General features: G+C 38.8%; 1 protein-coding gene across 2 annotated transcripts in view; it reads right to left on the bottom strand.

Moving 5' to 3' along the window:
• osbpl3b (oxysterol binding protein-like 3b) overlaps nt 1-25,067 on the bottom strand; it is an 82,166-nt gene continuing 57,099 nt past the window's right edge. For both annotated transcript variants that reach the window (XM_084087995.1, XM_084087996.1), the window contains exons 14-22: nt 20,769-21,013; nt 14,961-15,098; nt 14,190-14,253; nt 14,014-14,092; nt 4,502-4,646; nt 2,486-2,630; nt 2,163-2,289; nt 1,171-1,293; nt 1-987 (exon numbers count right to left, since the gene is read on the bottom strand). In XM_084087995.1, coding sequence (XP_083944121.1) covers nt 891-987; nt 1,171-1,293; nt 2,163-2,289; nt 2,486-2,630; nt 4,502-4,646; nt 14,014-14,092; nt 14,190-14,253; nt 14,961-15,098; nt 20,769-21,013 — 1,163 coding nt within the window. In that variant the 3' untranslated portion in view covers nt 1-890. The remainder of the gene's footprint in view (nt 988-1,170; nt 1,294-2,162; nt 2,290-2,485; nt 2,631-4,501; nt 4,647-14,013; nt 14,093-14,189; nt 14,254-14,960; nt 15,099-20,768; nt 21,014-25,067) is intronic.

The raw sequence follows: 25,067 nt of genomic DNA, 5'->3' as shown, positions 1-25,067 counted from the left end.
ATCTTTTAAATGAAACTTTATTGAAGGACAGAGGAAACGCTGCAGCGATCAACACGCAAGTACCCCAGTCCCCCAACATTTTTTCGTCATAGTGCGTAGTGAAATGAACACAGGTTACAGGTCAAACTGTGTGGAAGAAGCTTTAAAACACTGCCAGGCTCAAGTTGTGATGGTAATGTTGAGAACTATTGAGCCATCTGTCAGTCTTGTGAATAAGTTAAGATGAATATAAATATTTCTGAGAAACACCTCAAACATTTTGTTCATTCAAGAGTCTCAGAATAAAAGGCATCATAAAATTACAATACTTTGTTACGATACATTGGTTTTGAATAAAAGTTCTAGCAAAGTATATGTATACAATTTAATATAAGGCATTATATGTATTATATTCATAGTTAACAACCTCAACAATTTCATTTTAAGAGGTAGACGACGCAGTTTTGTTCTGACAACATCCTATACTTTTTTTTGTAACGTTTTAGGCTGCGGTCATCTGCAGTACTATATTTAGCCACAAGAGACCACAATCCAACAGTTTTTCTCTTGGTTTCTTGTGCTACGTATTGTGCACATCAACTAAAATAAAATATGAACTGGGCCAAGATTGCATATTTCTCATACTTCCAAGGGATCCATTTGCATAAATGAAACCATACATAAATGTAAGCATAGTAAGGCAACTGAACTGCTGGAACATTAAATAATGAATATTAAGGAATGATTTGAAACGGTCAGATTGTAATTCTGCGGCCATCAGTCTCTCACAGCTTTCTCATAGTCTCTCCCTCACTTTAAACGGTGTTTGTTGTCTCTTGAAGCTGTAATGTTGGCCAGAACAGATAAGAGCAGGCAACGGTGAGCACAGATGTATGTTGGCTTCCTCTGAGTTACCAGAGGACTGGACAGTCAAGGTTAGTGAATCCAGGGGCTTTCCTTAAGTCCCAGTAAGTGTTGTTGCTCACCCAGGTGTCATCTTTGGACTTCCTGTTGGTGATAAAGCAGAAATCAGTTATAACAACTTGGATTTGGACCCCACACACTGGCCATGCATGACTCCCTTTGGAGTGGATTTTGTGCTTTGTAGCTTTGCAGACCTTTTTCATGCTCAAACAGCAACAGTAAAACAGTAATAAAAAAAAGACAGTAAGAAGGATAGTTAGTTCATACTGGAAGAATCGAGGTTGATGTGTTATTTGGTTCTCTTCCAGGACTTTGCGTCTCTCTCGCTGCAGCTGTTCGATCCTCTGCTTCTGCACCTCTGCAGATTCAACGTTCCCTTCCTCCAATAACCTGCATGCGCACATAAACAGTCTCATGTGAAATCCATTTGTCCTTGCATAAACAGAGTGATGCAGTGATGTCATCGTCTGGTGTCCCTAACGGTTTAGTATGGTCCCGGATGTGACACATTTACCTCCAACCATGGATTTCAAAATTACTGGTAGTTTGGTGCAACGTTTCAAATCGGTATGTGAGTTGCAAATCTATAAATCTTCCAATGTCAACTTATCTCATGAATATTAATTTGATCATACTCATGAGTATCCACTCATAACTTAATGAATATTCATGGTATATCAATTTTAATATTGGCATTCCAGGTTCTGCTGAGATTCTGCTAAAATTTGTATTGACAATTGTCCAAATTCCTAAGCATTGGTATTATCCACTGCAGTGATGTTGTTGTTTAGTAAAACTATTAAAATAATTAATTGAAATAAAGATGGAATAAAATAAAATATAAATATTGGACTTGGCAACTGACTGAAATAAAATAAGTTTGAGTTGTAAAGTGCTAATTACTAAAACTAAAACTAAATAAAAAGACAAAAAATAATAAAACTAGTCATTCAAAATATTAAATATTAATTACTTTAGTTTCAATTTATTTAGGTTTTATTTTAATCTTAAAATGTAGGGCTTCCAATGTTAATGCACTAACTGGTATCATTTAAAAATGTTTAGTAGCATTACATTTCTCAGCACAGTCTAGTGTTATTGCTATAGTGACATTTTCAAGTTCAAGTTTTGTAATATATTTGTATAAAAGTATTTTATTTTAGGTTAGTTATGTTAGTTTTTATTTTCACATGACTGAACGAAAATGTTTTCATATAACCTTTCATTGGAAGCCAAACAATATGAATATAGGTTTTTACCTCTGGTCGAGTCGTAGTCTGGTGTCCGTGGGTGGAAGATGTGGTTTGGTAAGAGGGTCGAGCTCATTGAGCTCCATAGCAAACTTAGTGAAACCATAGTACTGCTCATAATCAGGAGGCATGGGATCTGTACACAAACATAAAAGCAGATGATAAATAGTTTTTATTTCAATACATTCTGAAATATTAAGCAAATGAATCAATAACTACTAAACACTAGTAACTATATTGTCTGTGAAATACATTAGCTAGCAGGCAACAGAAAATTGGAGCACATCAACTAGGGCAGACTGTGTGTGTGTGTGTGTGTGTGTGTTTCCTACTCGTCCTCCAGATGCAGGTAGCAGAGGGTGGGCTGCCGCAGTACATGCCCTCGTGCCATTTCCCAAACAGCTTATGGACGACTTTTCCTTTGTGGTCTGTGATAGCTCCCTCCACCTCGTTCATGGTGGAGTTCCAGTACTTCGCCTGCAAAGGACATAGATATGTTTGAGCAGAGCACCTCTAAACAAAGAAGTGTGTACATATTTAGAAGAGACCACCTGGGTTAAGTAAGCTGATACTGAACAAATGAGTGAAAATACCGAATCAATTCACCATTAAGGTTTTGCTAATGTGGCATTATAAAGAACTGTGACATTTAACAGTAACTGCTGCAATCAGGTCAGATGAAGGAGATTTCCAGCAGATGTCATACTTGAGTCAGACATTGAACTTAACTAATCTCATAGGGGATGAACCATGAATAATTATCTGACTTATGCAGAATCTCATTCTGTCCTGTTTCTTGTTTGATCCTGCTCTCCTTTGCCCTAATTGATCTTTTCTGTCTTTTCTTCACCCCTCAGCAAAGCCAAAGCCGTTGTCCTTGAAGCCTGCTGGAAGTCTTTGAAGACCTCAGCGTCTGAGTTGTGTTATCTTAACTGTGCCACACAGATCCCTCATTAGATGCTAAAGAATGCGGCGCTCTCTGAAAGGCCAGAAAGAGATGACCGACATGTTTTAAGTCCTACAAGTGTGGAGGATGTCAGACTGTCAAACATGGCAGGGCAGAATAACAACTGGTCCAATTCCATGGAAGCTTTTTATCTCGCAATTCAGACTTTATAACTCACAATTCTGAATTTATAGCTCTACATTCTGAGAAAGTCAGAACTGCAATTGTAAACGCAATTACGAATTACAAGAGGAAAGTCAGAATTGTGAGATATACACTTGCGATTGCAAGAAATAGTCAGAATTGCATGTCAGAATTGCAATATTTAAACTTGCAATTATAATGTGCAATTCTGATTTTTTTTTTGCAAATGCATGTTTATATCTCAAAGTTTATAACTTTTTTCCTCACAGTTCTAGTTCGAGTTTATATCTCACAATCCTGAGTTTATACCTATATCTAAAAAAAAAGTCAGAATTACGAGTTATAAACTTGGAATTGCAGGACATAAAGTTAGAATTGTGATTTGCATTAAAAATAGTCAGAATTGACTATATTTATTTATATCTTGCATTTTTTTTCTCAGAATTGGGATATATAAACTTGCAATTGTGAGTTATAAAGTCCTAATTGTGAGATCACAATTACAAGTTTAGATATAAACGCATACCCGAACCGCGCACACACAAAGAGCGGCACGTTTCAGATAGCGCGCAATCTCTGAACTAATTCCTCTTTCACGTCTCCATGCACTTGGATGGACACATACAAGTTTTTTTTTGTTATTTGTCAAAATACCCATCTCGGCAAGTATTCTCGTAAACAGTTGGTTATGTCTTAAGTGAACGTAAAGAGTTGCAAAAGAAATCAAATGTGTATCATTATATTGGATCCGTGCATGAGGTCTTAAAGTGACAGCACCCTATAAATACCTGGTGTTGTCTGTCATTAATGTTAATCAAACAACAAAACACAGCTTTAACAAAGATTAGTCTATATTAAATTTATACAGTCAACATAGTGTTATTTTATATTTAATTATTACCCAAAATGAATACAACAGTTAGACTTAAAGCAGGGGTGCCCAACCCTGCTCCTGCCGATCGACTGTCCTGCACAGTTCATCTCCAACCCTAATCAAACACACCTGAAGCAACCAATTAACGTCTTCAGGACCACTTGAAAATTAAAGGCAGGTGTGTTTGATTAGGGTTGGAGATGAACTGTGCAGGACAGTCGATCGGCAGGAGCAGGGTTGGGCACCCCTGACTTAAAGTGAGCTTTAAGCAATAAATGGAAAGCCGTTGAACCACTACCTACCATATAAAATGCAGTGTGGAGAAACGTTAAAATATCAGAAAATAAAACATTTCAGAATAGATGGGATGGAGAGGCAGCTGACCTTGACGAAGGTGACTTTACACTGGCATTTCTCACTGTTGTAGTTTTTGATGGAGATTTCACCATAGTGCTCGATCCAGCGCTGCCCACTTAGAATGTTGTGGATACATGATGTTACCTTATTCCATTCATAATGATCCCCAAATCTGCAGGAGAGAGTAACGTGTGAGTGTGTGTCTACTGTAAATTCATAATTAGCCTGGTTATTAGTGTTAGTTTAAATTAGTGTTTAGGATAATATTAAAATAGAGATTTAGACATTTAGATATAGACATTTATAATATAACAAATATTTCTATTTCAAATAAATGCTCTTCTTCTGTACTTTCTATTCATCAAAGAATCCTGAAAAAAAGTATCATATTTTCCACAAAATGATTAAGCAGCACAACTGTTTTTGTCACATGTAGCCTGTTTTGGTTTAGTTTTCTCTGTACTGTTCCCGTTTTGCCTGCCAGATTTGAGAGTTAGTTACAGTGGTTCTTAATTAGTTAACACCTGTTCTGTTTCAGGTAATCATCCGCTTTTTATTGAAGCCCTCAGTTTCCTGTGTTCCATTGTCCGGTCTCGTATACGTTTACGTGGTTGTGTTCGCTATTCTAAAGCTATCTCCTGAGTTTTAGTTAGTGTATTATGATAACGACTGTGTTTTTGTTATTACTCCTTCATCATGCGCATTCTCTACACCCACGCCTGACAGAAGACCGGACCCATTCAATATGGATTTACCAGCGGTCCAACTGCTCTGTATGGACCAGGAGCAGCAGTCCCTCGGGGTCCACACTTGAAAATTTCAACATCTGCTATACAAACTTTCCTGACCGCTCCTTGTGCACTTTCTACCTCACAAGTCTGAATGTGGAAACGAAAGCATGCCTATCCAAAAGCGGCCAACACTATCTGCAGAGGATTCCAGCCCCACTCGGAGCCAGCCATCACCCCCATGCACAGACATGAAGCCAGAGCCCACTGCAGACGGAGGGCTTTATTCTGCCATGATTCACAAGCCAGAGCCTGAAATGAGGACGAGCCAACCATTGCCCCGGAGCCCGAGCCCCACTGTGAGTCTGATGAGGTGTGTGAGCCGGCAACAGCATGTGTCAACATGGGACAGCTAGTGGAGTTGGAGGAAAAGGAGGAAGACCCTGCCCACACTCCCACTTCTGAGCTGAAGCTGAAGCTGATATTTTATGACTTAGAGGATGCTTACCTTAACCTCCCATCCCCGATGTTCCGCCCTGTGTCTCCAGAGTTCCTGGCCAGCCTCACGACCTCTTCTTCAAAAGTCAGCCAGTCCGTTAGCCCTGCCTCCATTTTTTCCCTTCAACCCCTCAGCTTCTCCTATAACACCACCAAAACCAAGGATTTGCCTTGAATCTGCAGGTCTCCAGTGTTGCCCAGGCAAGTGGATCCCCCGGCTCCGCCTCTAGCCACTGATCCCATCAGTCCACCTCGGTTCTTCGACCAGTCGGATCCACTCTCCCTCCCTTGGCTCCACCAGATACCATTGTCCTTGCAGCTCCACCGGGCTCCCTCATCCCTCCAGCTTCGCCTTGGTCAGACGTCAACCTGCCTCCTCCACGAACTTACGAACCGTCTGCTGCGCCCCGTCTCTCCACCCCTTTGACTCCATCTGGCTCTGTCTTCTCTTCAGCTCCACCTCAGTGCTCAGACACCCTAGCTAAACCACGGAAGCTCGTCGCTGCAGCTCCGCCTCGCCTCCAGGACCATCGGTGTTGCCCAGTCCCATCTGTTCTCCGTCTGAGCCTAGGGCTCCACTTACATCGGCCTAGTCCCCCTGGTCGGTGTCGTCAGCCAAGTCTTCACCATGGCTTCTCCCTCCCTCGACTCCACCGTGGGACATCGTCCTGGCTGTCCTCTGGGTTCCGGCCTCACTACTTCTGCTCCTGGATCTGCTCCTCCCACCGTCATCGCCGCCTTGGTTTTTCCCACTGTCACCTTCCCCTGTTTCCTGTCCTTCGCCTGCTCCACGTCCTTGGACTTGGACAGCCAACCACCTTGGACTGTTACGGCGCAAGGACACGCCTTCCAGGAGGGGGGTGTAATGTCACGTGTAGCCTGTTTTGGTTCTTTTTACCTCACAGTTCTGAGTTTATATCTTGCAATTATGAGTTTACATCTATATAAAAAAAAAAAGTCAGAATTACGAGTTATAAACTTGGAACTGCAGGACATAAATTCAGAATTGTGAGATATAAACTCACATTTGCGTGAAAAAGAGTCTATATCTGATTTGAGAGTTAGTTTCCATTCTTAATTAGTTCAAACCTGCTCTGTTTCAGTTAATCACCCCTGTGTATTTTAAGCCCTCAGTTTCCAGTGTTCCATTGTCTGTTCTCGTCTAAGTTTACATGGTTGTGTTCGCTATTCTGCAGCTATTTCCTGAGTTTTAGTTTGTGTTAAAGACTTGTTTTTGTTCTTACTCCTTCGTTGTGCGCATCCTCTACACCCACGCCTGACAGTTTTCAACATTGACAATAATAATAAATGTTTCTTGAACACCAAATTAATAATATTTAACAATATTACTTTTTTTTAATCAAATAATTGCAGTCTTGGTTAGCATAAGAAACTATTTTCTATTTTTAAGTGTAGGAATTGAGAGCGAATCAGACAGCATTGACTCCCTCAAACTAACCAAGAAGCAGAATTCCGAGATAGTCCGAGTCAACACTCAGGACTCTAATTCAGAAGACCGTGTCATTTTGTGCATCAGCAAGTCTAGATAAGCAGGTTTAAGACAATGCACGCTTGTAAGAGATGATCACAGCTAAAGGAAGAACGTTGTCAACTTTAGGCAGTTTAACAAGACAAATGGGTTTCAGAGATGGCACATCTCGAGTGTCACGAGGAAAACCATGAGTTTACGCCAAAGGGGGGTTTAATTCCCAGGACTTAAAACAGACCTTCTTCTTAAGACCCCTTGGTAACCTCTGGAACGCAGGACTGAAATCATCTCTAAAATCCACAGAGACTGCCTTTACATATCAAAATGCATCAGATCATTCCAAAACAAGGCTAGACAGACTTATAATCAAATGTCATTTCATTGCATAATGTCTGTAACCCACACTTTTGAATATCACTTTGTAATCACTCATTGTTTATGTCTTTTTGATAACTATTTATTAATAGTTCATAGACAGCATGGAGTGCTCGGTATCAGCGTGAATGGTTTTCCTTTCTCAAATTGTAGTATAAATCAAATCGATCTAAAATATATCATATTCGTATTATAGAAATCATGTCTAAATTATCCCCTGCTAAAGCAGGAAATTTAAGAGACCATGTGACTAATAAGATGACAACTGTAATATATGTGAGAGGAGGAAAAACCTGCACCAAAGATGATACCTAATTAGACAGAACTCCTCCAAAGTGTTGGACAGAAATCTGAGTATAAAAACTCAGTACACAAACAAAGCATTAGATGCGATCAGATCAGATTTGGGAGACCTGTAAAATGGGTTAAGACTGCGGCAAGCCATCTAACTACTCTCGTCTCACTTCTTTTTTTTTTCTTTACTTAGTTACTTCCTTTTTCTGTTGAGTCTCACTTTGTACGTTTTTTGCGCAAAGATTCAGTCAACGACTATATAGTCTTCACTCGTCTCAAACTTCAAACTTGAGCCACGAGACTCCGCTTCCATTCATTCGCCAACACACCAACATGATTGGCCTCCCAAGACGTCACTCCAGAACTGACAAGACCTCCAATGAATAAAAAAACCTGGGAAATCCCTTCCAGAAAGGATGCCACAGAAGGGAATCCCCATCAAAGACACAAACAACAAAAGCAAGTAACGCCTCCAGATCCTAGACTGATAGAAGGGTTAAATTAATGATTGATGGGTCATGTCTTATAAAGTGCATAAAGAAACTTGGGATTTCCTCATTTTACTCTCTTAAAACGTATTCTTTCCTTGCTTTCTTTCTTTCGGCATGTTATTAGATATTAGTTTTTTATGTGTCTGAATAGTCAATAAAGTCTTGCTTGTATTTACAGAGAAGTGTCTTGTGTTATGTGCTTAAGAATTTAAGGTTTTAAACTGCTGATATTGTTACCGTGCTAACAAATAGACACTATACTTTTCACTATAGTTTGGATATTAATATCCGCTACAGAGTTGATAGTAACGGCCCGTTCTATTGAGCGCTGGACGGATCGTTTGTTCGGCCGTAAAATAAGTGATTCTTTCAAAATTCCTTATAAATTAATTAATAATTCCCTTTGAGCTTAGGTTTCCTTTACATAAGGAATAATGTACATTCATGTTGACCACTGACTCTTATTATATGGCTACTGATTTTTATTGTATAAGAAGAAAGAGACCTTGGAGTGATATGAGAGACATTAAACTAGCACATCTATTTAAGAAATCAGATCCCTGCGAGAACAAATGTCAATTATACAGTTTAGAAGTTATTACTCAAAAATATAAGTACACAGAATGCAATTATCGACTAATCATAATGAAGTATTTCAGAGAGCCGTGCAATATATCAGCTTTATATTGCTTTAAGTACTTGCGAGGGACAAATTTCTAAAACAATACAAAGGTAAATCACAAAAACTATAACACTTCACTACCATTTCTAACTTTTACATTATGAGCTGAATTGGGCGGACAACACTGAGCTCTATTCATAGAATCAGAGGATCTGTAAAACCAGTAGAACAGTGAAAGCAACGCAACCCACTCATCACTAACAGTCCGTCATCATATGTCATTACAATGTGTGCAGCTGAATAACTGGCTGCTGTTGTCACTGACAACTTCAACACCTCGCTGCCCCAGTCTGCTGTTTCCAGGAAAGATAAAAGCTCCATTGCTTAGGGAGAATGAGGACACTGACAACATCAACCACAGCTGCTGCTATAATTTGGACAGTGCCATCATTCAAGACACCAATTATTACCCAGACTACAATCTGTTCTCACCTCTATGGTCTACATAGCCCAAAGCTCCAAAGCCCGTTCACACCAAGAACGATAACTCTAAGGATAACTATATTAGTGTCCACACCAGTGGATGAAATTGTTCTGTAAGTGATTCCAGTGATATCGTTTCTCTGTGTTGTTATCGTTATAGATTCAGGTCGTAGCTAGGGGCTGGACGTGGACACCATTGACCTAAGCTTGGCCACCCCGCTCACAATCGCTGTTTCTCTTTTTTTCTTGACAAGAATTGAGTTTATTTAAACATAGAACTGTCTGTTTATGACTACAACAAATGGGAGACTTTTTAGACACACACTCTAACTTCGCCTCAGTGCCAGGTGCGAGTCAAACGACCGCGGAAAAGGTACAGGTGCCAAGGGAGCTTGAGTAGATCAACAGTGAACGGTGAACAGTAGATATACGAGATTGTGAAAGAGTTATTACAACATGATTAAATAAGTTAAACATTCAATTTTTTAGATGCAAGTTTTTGAAACAGACCTTACAGTCTAACTCAATGAAGAGTTAATTTATTATATAAAATTAAATGAAGGTTGACTAATGAAGGTTGACGGCTTTTTATATTTTTCTAAAAACAGTTTACTCGAGTGCCTTGAATTGTTGACTAATCTTTGAACTATGTAGTCATCTGCATGTCTCATCCATGAGGATGCAATAATGGAGAGCAAGCTATTGGGAGTTTTGAGAACCAGAACCATCTGGCTGAGCAAGTTGAACTTTAGCTATAGTGTGAACTTCTTTTCTAATAATATGCCTTCTGTGCCACCCAAGACTGGTTGTATATTTTTAGAACTATCTTTATTGTTATAGTTATCGTTCTTGGTGTAATTATCTGGTGTTATCTGTCCTGTAACATGTATTTGGAACTGTCAATTAATTTGATAATAACATATATTTATTCTGCTAATTACATTTACAATCAACACTTGTTTTACTGCATCATCATGTATGTACAGTATGATCATCATGTATGAGAGAATATCAGTCTGTGAGTGTTTACTTTTCCCAGTAGATTTTAGCGCGCTTCTTTGTTGCTAGGAAACTTTGTTTTCTTTACTGTGTTTTACTCTGGTAAAATGCACGCCCACGTGGCATTTGTTTGTGTCTGCTTGGCTAAATAGTAGGGCATGGCCAAAGCCAGTTAAAGTATTTATTCTACTCATCTGCTAGTACTTGTTAGAAGAAGCAGTCGAACAACAGGAGAGAACATCAGTCTGTGAGTGTTTACTTTTCCCAGTAGATTTTAGCGCGGTTCTTTGTTGCTAGGAAACTTTGTTTTCTTTACAGTGTTTTATTCTGGTAAAACGCGTGCCCACGTGGTATTTGTTTGTGTGTCGTGACTTTTCACTTGTGTCGTGAGTTTCCCTTGGCTAAATAGTAGGGCGTGGCCTGCTGTATTCAATAACGAGGTATTAGGCGTGTATAAAATAGGTTAGTGCACCGCGGCAGCCCTCGTGTGAAGACCAAAGAGTGTAAAGACCAATGACTCTACCTGTGCGACCAAAGAGTGTAAAGACCAACGACACTACCTGTGCGACCAAAGAGTGTAAAGACCAACGACTCTACCTGTGCGACCAAAGAGTTTAAAGACCAACGACTCTACCTGTGCAACTCCACCGAGCAAGGAATTTATTAATTAATTTAATAATTTATTAATTTATTAATTTCTTGTTGCTTATTTAATTATCTTGTTGTTTCCTTTCTCTTCTACACAACTTTTCATCTGATCTTTCTGTTTGTGAGCTCTCTTACACTGTGTTTTCAAATCCCTATTATTACTAACATACGTAAATCAAATATCACACGTTGGAGGCAGTACAATCCTAACAACCTGCGTACCTTTCCGGTGTCTTCTAGTACTATATTCTCTTTTCCTATTGGTCTCTGGAATTGCCAGTCCCCTGTAAACAAAGCTGATTTCATTACATCTATTTCTAGTCATTCAGATTCAGGTCTCAGCCTACTGGCCCTGACTCAGACCAGAGGACACTGCCACACCGGCTGCCCTCTCCACTAGCTTCACTTTCTCACACACCCTTCGCCTGACTGGTAGGGGTGGAGGTACTGGTCTGCTCATCTCAAATGATTGGAAATTTGATCCTTTACCACCTCTGTGTGACAACAGCTCATTTGAATTATATTCAAGTACCATCACTAGCCCTATTAAAATCCATTTTGTAGTTGTATATCGTCCCCCAGGTCAGCTTGGCAGCTTCTTGGAGGAGCTTGATGTGCTACTCTCATCCTTCCCTGAGGATGGTACTCCTCTCATAGTTCTTGGAGACTTCAACATCCACCTAGAAAAACCTCAGGCTGATAATTTCCACACTCTGCTTGCCTCATTCGACCTCAAACGAGTATCTACTGCGGCTACTCTCAAAAGCTGATCGTATCTCAGCCTGCCTGACAGACATTTCTGGCTGGATGAAGGAACACCACCTTCAACTAAACCTTATGAAGACATAGGCTACTTGTGGTCCCGGCCAACCCAACACTTCATCACAACTTCACCATTCAGCTAGGCTCATCATCCATAATTCCATCAAGGTCAGCCAGGAACCTTGGAGTTGTAATTGATGATCAATTGCCTATCAGGCAATGCCTATCAGAGCATGCTACACAACTCCTTGTCCAAGCGCTTGTTCTATCTAGATTGGACTACCGGTACTGTAATGCTCTCCTGGCTGGTCTTCCAGCTTGCACTGTCAAACCTCTGCAACTGATCCAGAATGCTGCAGCCAGAGTGGTCTTTAAGGAGCCGAAGAGAGCACTTCACTCCTCTCCTCACAAAATTGCACTGGCATCTCAAAGAGGCACAAAATCTCTTTCTCGGACCTTTACCATGACTGTTCCATGCCGGTGGAATGATCTGCCTAACTCAACCAGAGCTGCTGAGTCCATAGCCACTTTCAAGAAACAGCTGAAGACACATCTTTTTCGACAGCACTTGATCCACTAACGCTTTCTCTTCTATTCTATTCTATTATATTTAGGGCTGCACGATTATGACAAAAATCACAATTGTCGATTATTCCCTTGAAATTGTAATGCGATTATTAATTACAATTATCATAATTTACACTGAATATATATATGTATGAATATATATATATATATATATATATATATATATATATATAGACATATATAATGTATATATAGACATATTATTATACATGTTTACTTAAAAATTGTGAACACACACACTGTCCCCCTTTACTTAACATACACATAAATTGTATGAATACGACTAATAGTAAAGACTATAAATAAATAAACATTAGGCCTATGCTAAAGCTATTAAATAGCAGTCCCAAACTAGCTTTTGTTAATACAATGTTGGTATGAGCCACCACAGTCATTTAAAAATATAAAAAAATAACACAAAGTGAAAATAAAGTGGCATTTTGGGGGTTAATATGGAAACGACAGTTACCATGGTGAATACACAATATTAACAAGAACTGTTAATGAAACATGGAAACTGCTCCAGAATGAAAATCATCCCTGCATGCAAATATTTCTCAGCTAACACACGACGTACCAGTAACGTGATTTATTGGTATTTTACTTTTATTTCATGACTTACTAATTTACAACGTAAAAACGTTGCATGCTCGTAGTTTCCTTTGCACTTTATACACAGCGCGCGCCGCCGCATTTGCGCGTGCAATTGACATTCTCTGGTGCAATTGAAGAGTGTGCGCTACGAGCACAGTAGCCTATAACGGCTGACATGACAGGAACGTCCGTTTTTCTGAGGTGAAAGACTTTTTATTTCACCGTACATATACGTCGCTGCCTGGTAGTTCCTATTGTAGTTGTGATTCGCCTCTCATAACATGCTCTAAATGCACGCGGAGTGGACTTTTTATTTTTTTTTGTAATCGCGGCTTTGAACGATTACGTAATCATGGCATCCATAATCGTAATCGCGATTAGAAATTCGATTAATTGTGCAGCCCTAATTATATTATTAAAAAAAACATGTACTGCGTTAGATTAAACTGAGAAGGGTCATAGCACTTGCATATTGTCCTACTGTTAGTTTAACTGCTTCTATTGTTCTCATTTGTAAGTCGCTTTGGATAAAAGCGTCTGCTAAATGAATGAATGTAAATGTAAAATGTAAATTAATACTACATGTCTGCTTCTCACAAGTGTGCAATAGGCCTGTGGTTTTCAAACTTTTGAAACCAAGGTCCCATGTTTCCATAATAATATTCAAAGGTTCCATGACTTTTCCAATTGTTTGTGATTTAGTGGATAAGGATTAAGGATAAGCATTTAAAAAAATATATTTTTAAAACATCTCTACCTGACAAAATATTGTAGAGCTTGGCATAATTAGAAAAATTTATATTAATTGTCATTCCGTATATATTAATTCACACATGGAGTTTTACTATTTTATTAATTTACATTACTTTTCCAGGTCTAGAAATCACATTTTTAAAATTGGACTTCATCTATCCAGGAAGCCAGGAGACGGGATAGCATGTGAATAATAAATACACAGAAGAACTTACCCAGGAAGAACCACATGAGTACTTCCTACAGGTACAATCTCCATGGACTTTCCCCAGAACTTATTCCTCCACCTCACGTCTGAAATCAGTCATATATAACACAATCAGCTTCACATCTGCAGACATCAGCTCATTTGTACTGACACAATAAGCCTACATTATCACTGTGGTGTTACCTTGCCAAAAGATGAAGTTTTTAGAGTCAGCATGACATGCTGATATGGGGGGATGATGGCTAACCTGGAGGAAGAAAACAGAGCAGCTGTGAGATCCACACACACACACACACATGCTATGTTTCTATTCAAAGTTGCGAATTAAACTTCTGTGCAAAATTTTAATTTTGCATAAAACATTTGCGAATTGTTCACCATTTCCATCTCATGTGTTCCTAGGAAATTGGCATATCTGTAATATAAATGGAAGCTGCTGCAATCGGGGGAAGCCACTGCGGCTCTTTTTTCATAAATTACTTGCGTATCAGAGCGTGCAAACAAAATGCAATAAACAGAGTCATGTTATCTTGCGTTTGGAGGCAGATGCCTGGTGTTTGGGAACGCAATCGTGTAAGACAGTTTTGAGAGGTTGTTAAACCCAAACATGTTGATGACAGACTTTGGCTCAGGCATTTCAGAATGACCAAAGATTCTATGCAATGAAGTTGGTCCCCTGGTTAGTCCAGTTTGCAATCACATCCTCTTTTAAGTCAATGTCGCGTGAGTTTTTTTGTTGTGCTTCCATTGTAGTTTATGCGCATGTGTTCTTATCGAATAATTTTTTTAAAATAATTTATATGCATTTTTATAATTTATGGGAATTTTGGCATTTCCATTCAGCATTTTTTTTTTTTTTGCGATAAGCAAAAATTGCATAAAAATAGGTGGATGGAAACATGGCTACATTCACATACCTGTTCACAAAAACACATCTTACAGGGAGCATCCTACCTGCTCGCCAACAAAGCGAAAGCCTTTGTCTGGACGATCACACTCGTAGGTTTCGCCCAACACTGGATTAAAGGGTTTTCCTCCTGCTCTGTAGTAACTGGAAGCATAGCCAGACACGGCAAATGTAGCGATGTACACCTACAAACAGATCAGTGCACACTTGGTTAGTTATGCGCTGATATATGTTGCCCATTTCATCACACTCTTTATTATGACTTCATTGAAAATAGATTATTTCAGACCTGTCCAGAACGCAAAATGGTATTCACGACTAATTTTATTTACATAATCTGGCGTGAAACAAAATATTCAACAAAATTTTTTTAGGAAGACCCAGACTTGTTTTTATCCATTAGGAATTGACTGGATCAGGAAAAGTGTGTATTTTTAGACCTGAATGTGACTTTGCATTTCATTGTGGAGGGCGAGTCCTCTTCTGAAACACCGCCAGCACCCGGGAGGCTTTTTGACAGGGATGTGATAGCTGAAAGTCAAGTTCACCCTCTATAGAGCATTTTGAAGTATCCCAATGGTAAAGCTGCTTTATCAATCCTGTCTTTATTGTATTGCTGTAACCTTTGTTATATTAATATTAACTGGAATTAAATTACTGTGATAAGGAAATCTAGTACACCTTCATTTCCATTCAGTACCAGATTTTTTTTTTAGCCACCTGAGGGAAAATGTGGCCTATGAGACATCAGCCAAAAAGGAAAGTCATTTCAGAGGCAAAGTACTTAATTTTCTTCCGAATTAAGGCAATTTTTTTCCAATTAAATAATGTGCAATGATGATTCATGCACAATTACATAAAAAATGTGCATTAGGAAAGTAAACAGGTCAATTTTGATTTCATATTGACTTAAAATCCATTGTCTCTTGTGATTAAACTACATAAGTAAGCATACTGAAAAGCTATAAGACACTAAGCTACCAAGAAATTAGTTTGTTGGAAATCCGAAAGCCGAGAGAAAGGATTGCTGTCTTCCTCCAGAGACTAAGACAGAGCAATGATGGATACTCGAAGTGTCATTGGATACAGTAGAGTGCAGCTAACAAAAGCACATTTCCAAGCAGGGAGAATGATTTCTGAACAATAATCATTCGCTCATGTTGAGTAATAGTGGATCCTGTGATGATGAGCCTGGATCATCACTCTATTCCTAAACAATCACATAAATTATGCATTTTGACATCATAAATCATACTATGGAAGTGTGTGTATATTACAATATTAATAGTAAACGATACAATTTACAATACAATGTAATATTTATAAACACTCACTCTCTCTATTTGTAATTGCAATACATATTTTATTTTAATATATATATTATTTCATGTTTTTTTTCAATATTATATTATTGTAACAATATGGATTGTTATTAAATTGAACATTACAATATTATTTTTAAGGCTCTTCATTTACACCTGTGACTTAGAGCTTTTGAGTTTCTGTTTTGGCCCTGTTTGACAGTCGTTTTTTATGCTTGTATTATGCTTTCTTATAGGCCGCTGTCGGTAGCCTAAAAGAGGCCTAGAAATAGGGTTTCGTTCCACCAAGTGGGGCACTACCTACTTTTTTTATATTTAACATCAGAAATATATAGAGATTCCTTAGGAAAAAGTTCTCCACACACAACCTTGCAGTTTTTGAGAATAATGATGCTAAAGGTGCCCATTTTGAAAAAAAGGGAAAACATAGGGAATTTTGCACTTTCAAACCTGTTTATCATATAAACCCAAAAATGCCGAATTACCACTTGAAGTACAAAATAAACCAGTTTGAAATGTGTGAAACACCTGAAGTTGCTATCTAGGGACAGTAAACATGATAAGATTATCAAGAAAACTTCTACTGTAGCATTAACATCCCAATTACTTCTCATTATGTTGTTCCAATTCAAAGGTAATATTTGAGGTAAAATCTGAATAACAAATAGAATTCAGCCAAAATATAATAACAGAGCTGCCAACTCTCACGCATTCACCGTGAGACTCACGCAATTGACACTTTTCACACGCTCTCACGCCACACATCCATTTTCTCACGCACAGAAAAATCGCGAAGCAAAGAGGACATGGAGACCATCAGACTAGACAGAGCAGGTTACTTATGATATGAAAAAAATCTCAGCTCTCAGATTCTGTGAATTTTATTACGAAATTCAAACAATAAATACCGTTTTGGCGTTTGTAATTGTGACGCGACAGATCCCTAGCGGCACGTGACCCGATCATCTCTACTAGCTAATAGTAAATAAACACGAATGAACAATGTTGAAAGAAACAGTACAGCTTACTGAAGAAATGTATATTCTTCATACACAATATCGATCAATAAATCAAACAAAGGGGTCAATAAAACAGCTGGAGAACAATTATGTCACATAACATTTACCTCAGGAAAGCCATTTAATGACCATAATATAGGCACGTTAGTTGGCTAGAAAAAGAGCTATAGAGAGTATTTTGCTAAATATGTGTACTATATTACATATTTATTATATTTGTACTTATATCATTAAATAAAGTTGTCATTATAATAAAAAAAACGCATTATGTTTAATTTGAGTCATTTTTAACCTTAAATAATACTACCAGCTGATAGGGCTGTCTGTATGTAGCCTATGTATTTTTTTTTCTTGAGAAAAATTAATGCCTATCTTGTGTACCTAATATTTATCCAAATGAGTCAATATTAAATCAAATCACAAGAATTGAATTGAAATCGTGAAATTTGTTTCAAGAAATTTTTTTTTTTTTTTAAAACAGCTTACCAGAAATTGTACCATATAAACATTGTAACGTCACTAAACCTAATAAAATTCAGTTTAGTTACTAAAATGTTTTGACAATCACAATACACTTATTGTGATGCAAGTTTTTTTTTTGCAACCCCCCCCCCAATCTCCCCAAATCTCACTCCAAGTTAAACTCAAAAGTATAAATAAAAAAAAAATACTTTTAAAAATAACACATTTAATGGTTTATTGTTAATTTGCATACACAAGCAGTAACTGCACTACATGTACATATTCACAGGAATGATTATTGTAAACAAGATTTAATTTTGATTTATTTATTTACCTACCCATCTCTCTCTAACACACACACACACACACACTAACTCGACCCCTAAACCTACCCATCTCTCTCTATCTCTCTCACACACACACACACTAACCCGACCCCTAAACCTACCCATCTCTATCTCTCTCTCTCTCTCTCTCACACACACAAACACACACACACAAGTCAAGCGTTTTTTGTCTATAAAACGCCGATAGCAGGCCGGGTGAAACCCGTAGTTGTTGGGACATCAGAGACCGGTTTGTCCAGGGGCCTGTTTCAATAAGGAGGTTCAACCAACTCTGAGTTAAAACTTGAACTCTGAGTTGACTTACCCTGAGATGGGAAACTCTGAGTTTTTGGTTTCAGAACAGCTGAAATGAGTTGTCAATTCAATAATAATTCATGCAATTGTATATTGTTTATTTGAAAGCATTAAAAGTGCTGTTTCTTGTCTCTCCTGGTATTGTTCAAGTGTTTAAGGTTGACATGGGATTTAGTAATTAGTAATAATTAGACCAATAATTTCTAAAGATAGTCATTATTACATTAATCTAATTACACTGTTGAAGATGTCATTTGTAGTTAGTAATACAAGTAACTTGCCCAACTGTTATAATATCAGAGGTGAAACTGGAAGAACAGTATGTTATTCAACCTAATTTTAATGTTCATGTAGGTGCAATCCTGCAGGCATTAAAAGAACATGGCAGCAGCTGAAATTTAAATTTAAAAACATAATTCAGTCAAGTAAGGCTTGAGCATATCATGGGTGTAGGCTACCTGACTTTACAAACATGTGACATATTAAATAACTAAAGCATCCAGAGTCTAGCAGTGCAGCAGCATTTTTGGCTGAGGGAATTCCTGGAGGGACTTCAGAGCCAGTCCCAAAGATCCAAGGGCCTTCATAAAATGTAAGAGGTTTACATACATGTTATTTTTTAGCCTATTTTTAATATTTCCATTTATTTTACTTTGGGTTAGGATTTTTGTTGGTCCCAATAGATTCTGATGGTAATATCTGTCTTTTGGAGCCTCCTGTCCCAACAGAACCCCAGGCAGTTGTAAGTCGCCTACTAAATAGCCTACACCAGAAATTATGACAAATAGTGTTATAAAGTGTACTCAACCAAATGCTCATCACATGGGGATAAAGAGTTTCTGCTGCCACAGAGAGGCCTACAGAGGTAATGTTAACATTTAGTGTCTACACATCAAACAATCTACACATTCAGATTTTTTCACATTTTTATGTGGAGTAGCCTATAGAATCTAAGTTTAAATCGAAGTATAAATGGGTATTCTTATCTCTCCCCCCAGCCCAATCCCTACCCCGACCCCGCCCCGCCCCCAGAGTGTGGAAGAACAGCAGGAGGACGGTCCATCAGCTTCTGTTGCACAGATGAACAGTTCAGTGATTTCCAGTAAATGCCACAGTTTAATTCTGTAGAATTTGTTTAGAACTACATTATGTAACTCTAATCTACTACTGTGTTTTCAGTTGCTAGTTAAGGAGTTATATAGACTTCATGTTATTAAAAAAAAAAAAAAAAAAAAAAAAAAAAAATGTATTTATTAATAAAGGATTATTTCTATTAATAAAAATGTACTGAAAGAATGAATGAGGTGTTTAAACACCACTTCCTCTTTAAAAAAGGGGAGGAGACCGAAAGAAACTCTGGGTTTACTGAAGAAAACCTGCTCCCGACCAGGTTAGGTTCACAGAGTAAGTTACCATGGTAACTGACTCTGAGTATAAGTTACCTCTCTTTCTGAAACAGGCTTGACTTACTCTGCTTTCTCAGGTTTAACATACCTCCCATTCTGAAACAGAAAACTCAGAGTTTCCCTCATTTCAGGGTTAACATACTCAGAGTTTTCACTTAACCTCCTTTCTGAAACAGGCCCCTGGAGGGCAACATGTTTATTAGCAATAGCTAACGTTAGCTCCGTAGTGTCCGACGTTTTGAGCCATTCCTACGCACATTGCTTGATTTTTTCCCATCGGACTTCAGTAAAGGGCTGCAGACCTTTCCCACCATCTTTTCCGACATGAAGAATACACTTTACGGGTGTTAATCGAGCTTGATCGCCGCTATCAGATGAAGATGCGCTGCTTACGTCCTCCTCCATGTTTACATGTGCGTAGTGATATTGGCTTGATTTCGGCTGAATCGGCTCTGACCTACTTACATTTTCGATGCTGATTGGTTGAAAATCTAGCTCAACAGTTTTATATGTCTCAATACGCAATCAATATAGTGCGCCAATAAATTACACTTTTCTCATTAACTGCAGGATAATGCGTGGAGAACTTTTTGCTTGGATACCTTTTATTAACGTTGAACATATTGAGCAAAAGAAAAAGTAGTGCCCCGTTTGTCAGAACGAAACTGAACGATACAGCTCACGTACAGCGGCCTATTACGCACACTTTGAGCTCTCATCTCTTCTTCACTGATGTTTTGTTACATTAACTTTGTAAGGATATGCAGATGTCAGCATAAACCAGAACACTTTGCATTCACAAATGCCAGTCAGAATATCTCCCGAAAATTCATATTTGCACCAGAAAGCATTTGGATGGCAACATTTCTTTTTATTTTAATGTGCACAATGATTGTGATAAGCTAAAATATTAAAACATGTTTAAGTGTATGCATGTTTTTTTAAATCCAAATACTTTTCATATGCAAACAGGTTTGTGCAATTATTCATGTGACCTCTACCTACCATGCGCTCAAAAGGGTCCTGTGTGTGTGCGGCCTTGTCCAGCAGTTCGCTGTACTCCAGTTCCTCACACAGTCTCTGCAGTGTGTTGAGCGGCTCGTTGAGTTGAACAGGCATGGCTACTTTAGACAGGTCCTTCCCAATGTTGTTCTTCAGTATGTTCCACAGGCTGATGTTGCTGGTATTGGGGCTGGGGGAGGGAAGACAAGACCGCCGCTGTTCTTGAGAACCACCGTTCTCTACACAACCTAAAAAAAAAACAAAAAACGTTTGCGGTTCAGGAAATGCATCTAAAATTGATCTCCAGCAATTGTGTCTCTGGAAGTTTCTGTACTGGCATGTTAAAATTGCTTGTCAGTGCTTTTTCTGAACATACAAAATCCTTCATACAGCTATAAAACAGCTGTCAAATTTATGAAATTCAGTATGCATTTCATGTATAACAATGGAATGATAGCAGAATATCAATGACTTGAGGAAAAATGTGGTATTCCCACCAAGGTTCCCTCTAATGTTTTTTTATTAAGCAAAACCTTTTTCTACTGAGCGGATATTTCAGCTACCTAAGCAAAAACGACTCTTATACAGTACCACACCAGTCCTGCAGTTGCAACATCTATTTATTTATTACCCTTGATGTAGCTTGTGATTCTAAATAATACTTCTGAAAATAAGCAAGCTAATTCAGAAGTTACTAAATATGAAGCACATCTTGTTTACATGAGATTTTTTTTATACAGTACAGCTGTGCCATTCTTTACTAAGAAATGTAATAACTAATAATAAAAAAAGTAAAAAATAAAAATAAAAAAAAAGTCAAAACTATAGAACAGTTCAATATAACATGTCACAATTCTGCAAGAGATAGGACCCAGACGCAAGTGAGCAAATAACCAATAAGGGTTTTTATTAACCAGACTGAAGACTTGAGACAACAGGGAGAGTGAAGCGTGAACCACAGTTCAAACAGTAGGGCAGACGACACGACGACAGGCAGAGTGGGTGACCACTGAGACGTCAGTAAGATGGTGATGACATAAGTGCAAGAGAAGCAGCTCCAAAGCAAAGACCAGACAGGAACACATGGAACTCGTATCTCGATGTAGATCTCAGATGTTGCACCAGTCATGCCGACAGGTAGAGGCTCACAGAACCAGAGGCTTGAAACAGGAGCTAGATAGCTGCACCAGTCAGGCTGCCAGGCAGTTAAGAGTCAGTGGCCAAGGGACTCAGGATACAGGGCAGAAACACACAGAAGAACAAACAAGACGACTCAAGACAAGATACAGTATAGTAAAAGTTAAGAGAACCAAAATAAACCTGATAAGATAATGACTAGAGAAACTAAAGTAGAGAAATAAATAACAAAAGCAAACTAATGGAAAAAAAAAGAAAAAAAGATCCAAGACCAAAACTGGAATTGCAAAAGAAAAGCAAGTCTTCCACTAGATAAAATAAGTTCTAAAACTCTTAAAAAAAAAAAAAAAAAAAAAAAAAAAAAAAAATTAAAATTCTAAAACAAGAGAACTCAAACTAGATTATAAAGAACAGAGCAAAAGCTAAGCAAAACAGAGGCAGAGAAAAACAAAATAGCAACAAGGATACTCTGATACTGGGAAAGATTAAAAAAACTAGATTAAAGGTTAAGATCATTTCTAGAATACAAACTGGAAAACACAAAGTACACACACAAAACGAACCAGCAAAGACATGAGGGAAAGAGGCACAATATAAAGGGACCAGAGCACATGAGGATCAGGTGAGCACAATTAGTGAAACAAGGACAAGACGTGGACTAAACAAGGGGGCGTGGTAACAGGAAACAAGGAGGCGGGACATGAGAGCACATGGCAAACAGACCAAGAGTGAGCCATGTGCTCAAACACAAGACAAACATAGAAACCACAACAACACAGACAAGGCTGCCAGGGCAGAACCCTGACTGTACCCCCCTCTAATGGACGCCTCCAGGCATCCACACTGGGCAAAGGGGGTACCAACTGGAAGGGCGGACAAGGAACAAAACTTGGGAGTTCCGGGGCATCCAGGAAGCACAGGAGGCGGGACTGGGAGGGAGGAAAATCCAGGGGAATAGTTTGAGGCTAACCAGGGAGATGCCGGCTTAAACACATAATGACCAGGTAATACAGTGGGCGAGATGGGTAGAGACAGACTTAGTGGTCTTCCTGGGAAGATGAGCTTGCTCAAATGGTCGGGGCTTGAAAATGGCCTTGGTGTCAGGAACGGTCTTAGGGATGAATCTTTGATTTGGGAAGGAATTAGGAATGAACTCGGGGGGCCATGACCATACTGGCAGGAAGGGTGCATGTCAGGGGAATGTGTTCGGGAGAGACCTTGACAGTCTTAGGCACTGACTCGGAACAGTGTTCTGTAGCTGAAGGGGTATACATGTAACTGGACACTGGGATGTCCCCAGGGGCTGCTGAGGTGAGAAGGCTCTTGAATTTGACTCGACGAGAGAGGGATGGCGGTATGGTCACTGCAAGCTGACTCTGGTTGTGTCAGTATCTGCCAGTCCTCGTGGTGATGCCGATAGTTTAAGTTCCAAAAATACAGAACTCTCAGTTGCTTCATCTCCCACTGTGGCAAGGGGTCATCCAGGCAGAGGTTAAAAGCAACCTTGAGGGCCGCATCATTGTACTCAAGGCCTTTAGCCATAGTCCAGAAGAACTGGGCAAAAGACCACATCTCGGCCCTGCTGGTGAAGCGATAACAAACCCTGCTGGAGTGCCAGTCTCTCTTGGGCAGTTGCGGGGGGGGGGGAACTACACAGATGCTCATTGCTGGGTCCTGTGTTTGCTGGTTCGTTCTGTCACAATTCTGAAAGAGATAGGACCCAGATGCAAATGAGCAGATAACCAATAAGGGTTTTTATTAACCAGACTGAAGACTTGAGACAACAGGGAGAGCGAAGCGTGAACCACAGTTCAAACAGTAGGGCAGACGACACGACGACAGGCAGAGTGGGTGACCACTGAGATGTCAGTAAGATGGTGATGACATGAGTGCAAGAGAAGCAGCTCCAAAGCAAAGACCAGACAGGAACACATGGAACTCGTATCTCGATGTAGATCTCAGATGTTGCACCAGTCATGCCGACAGGTAGAGGCTCACAGAACCAGAGGCTTGAAACAGGAGCTAGATAGCTGCACCAGTCAGGCTGCCAGGCAGTTAAGAGTCAGTGGCCAAGGGACTCAGGATACAGGGCAGAAACACACAGAAGAACAAACAAGACGACTCAAGACAAGATACAGTATAGTAAAAGTTAAGAGAACCAAAATAAACCTGATAAGATAATGACTAGAGAAACTAAAGTAGAGAAATAAATATAACAAAAGCAAACTAATGAAAAAAGTAAAACAAAAAAGATTTAAGACCAAAACTGGAATTGCAAAAGAACAGCAAGTCTTCCACTAGACAGGGAAAGAAGAACTGAAGAAAATAACTAAAATTAAAATTCTAAAACAAAAGAGAACTCAAACTAGATTATAAAGAAAAAGAGCAAAAGCTAAGCAAAACAAAGGCGGCGAAAAACTAAATAGCAACAAGGATACTCCGATACTGGGAAAGATTTAAAAAAAAAAAAAAAAAAACTAGATTAAGCTCTAAGATAATTTCCAGAACACAAACTGGAAACCACCACAAAGTACACACACAAAACAAACCAGTAAAGACATGAGGGAAAGAGGCACAATATAAAGGGACCAGAGCACATGAGGATCAGGTGAGCACAATTAGTGAAACGAGGACAAGACGTGGACTAAACAAGGGGGCGTGGTAAAAGGAAACAAGGAGGCGGGACATGAGAGCACATGGCAAACAGACCAAGAGAGAGCCATGTGCTCAAACACAAGACAAACATAGAAACCACAACAACACAGACAAGGCTGCCAGGGCAGAACCCTGACAATAATATAATATAATATAATATAATATAATATAATATAATATAATATAATATAATATAATATAATATAATATAATATAATATAATATAATATAATATAATATAATATAATATAATATAAAACTGAGATGGTTTGTGATGATAAAGTGTTTTTTAGTACAGTAATTTATTGGCTACAAGGAGCATAAAACTCAAAATTAAGGGCCTGTCCCAATACCTCCCCTTACCCTAGATTTCTGCCCTAACCCTTGTTTTTGCGCGTCAAGGATTATAAAAAGAAGATGTGAGGTAGAACTATTAAAAACTAGCCGCGTTCGTCTAGTGCTTCATCTTTTTCTTTACAGCGCGCTGTCACTTCTCCCTAACGTTAAACC

This window comes from Abramis brama (assembly GCF_963993115.1).
Source record: "Abramis brama genome assembly, chromosome: 17".
NCBI lineage: Eukaryota > Metazoa > Chordata > Actinopteri > Cypriniformes > Leuciscidae > Abramis > Abramis brama.
This window is presented reverse-complemented; position numbering and strand designations above follow the sequence as displayed.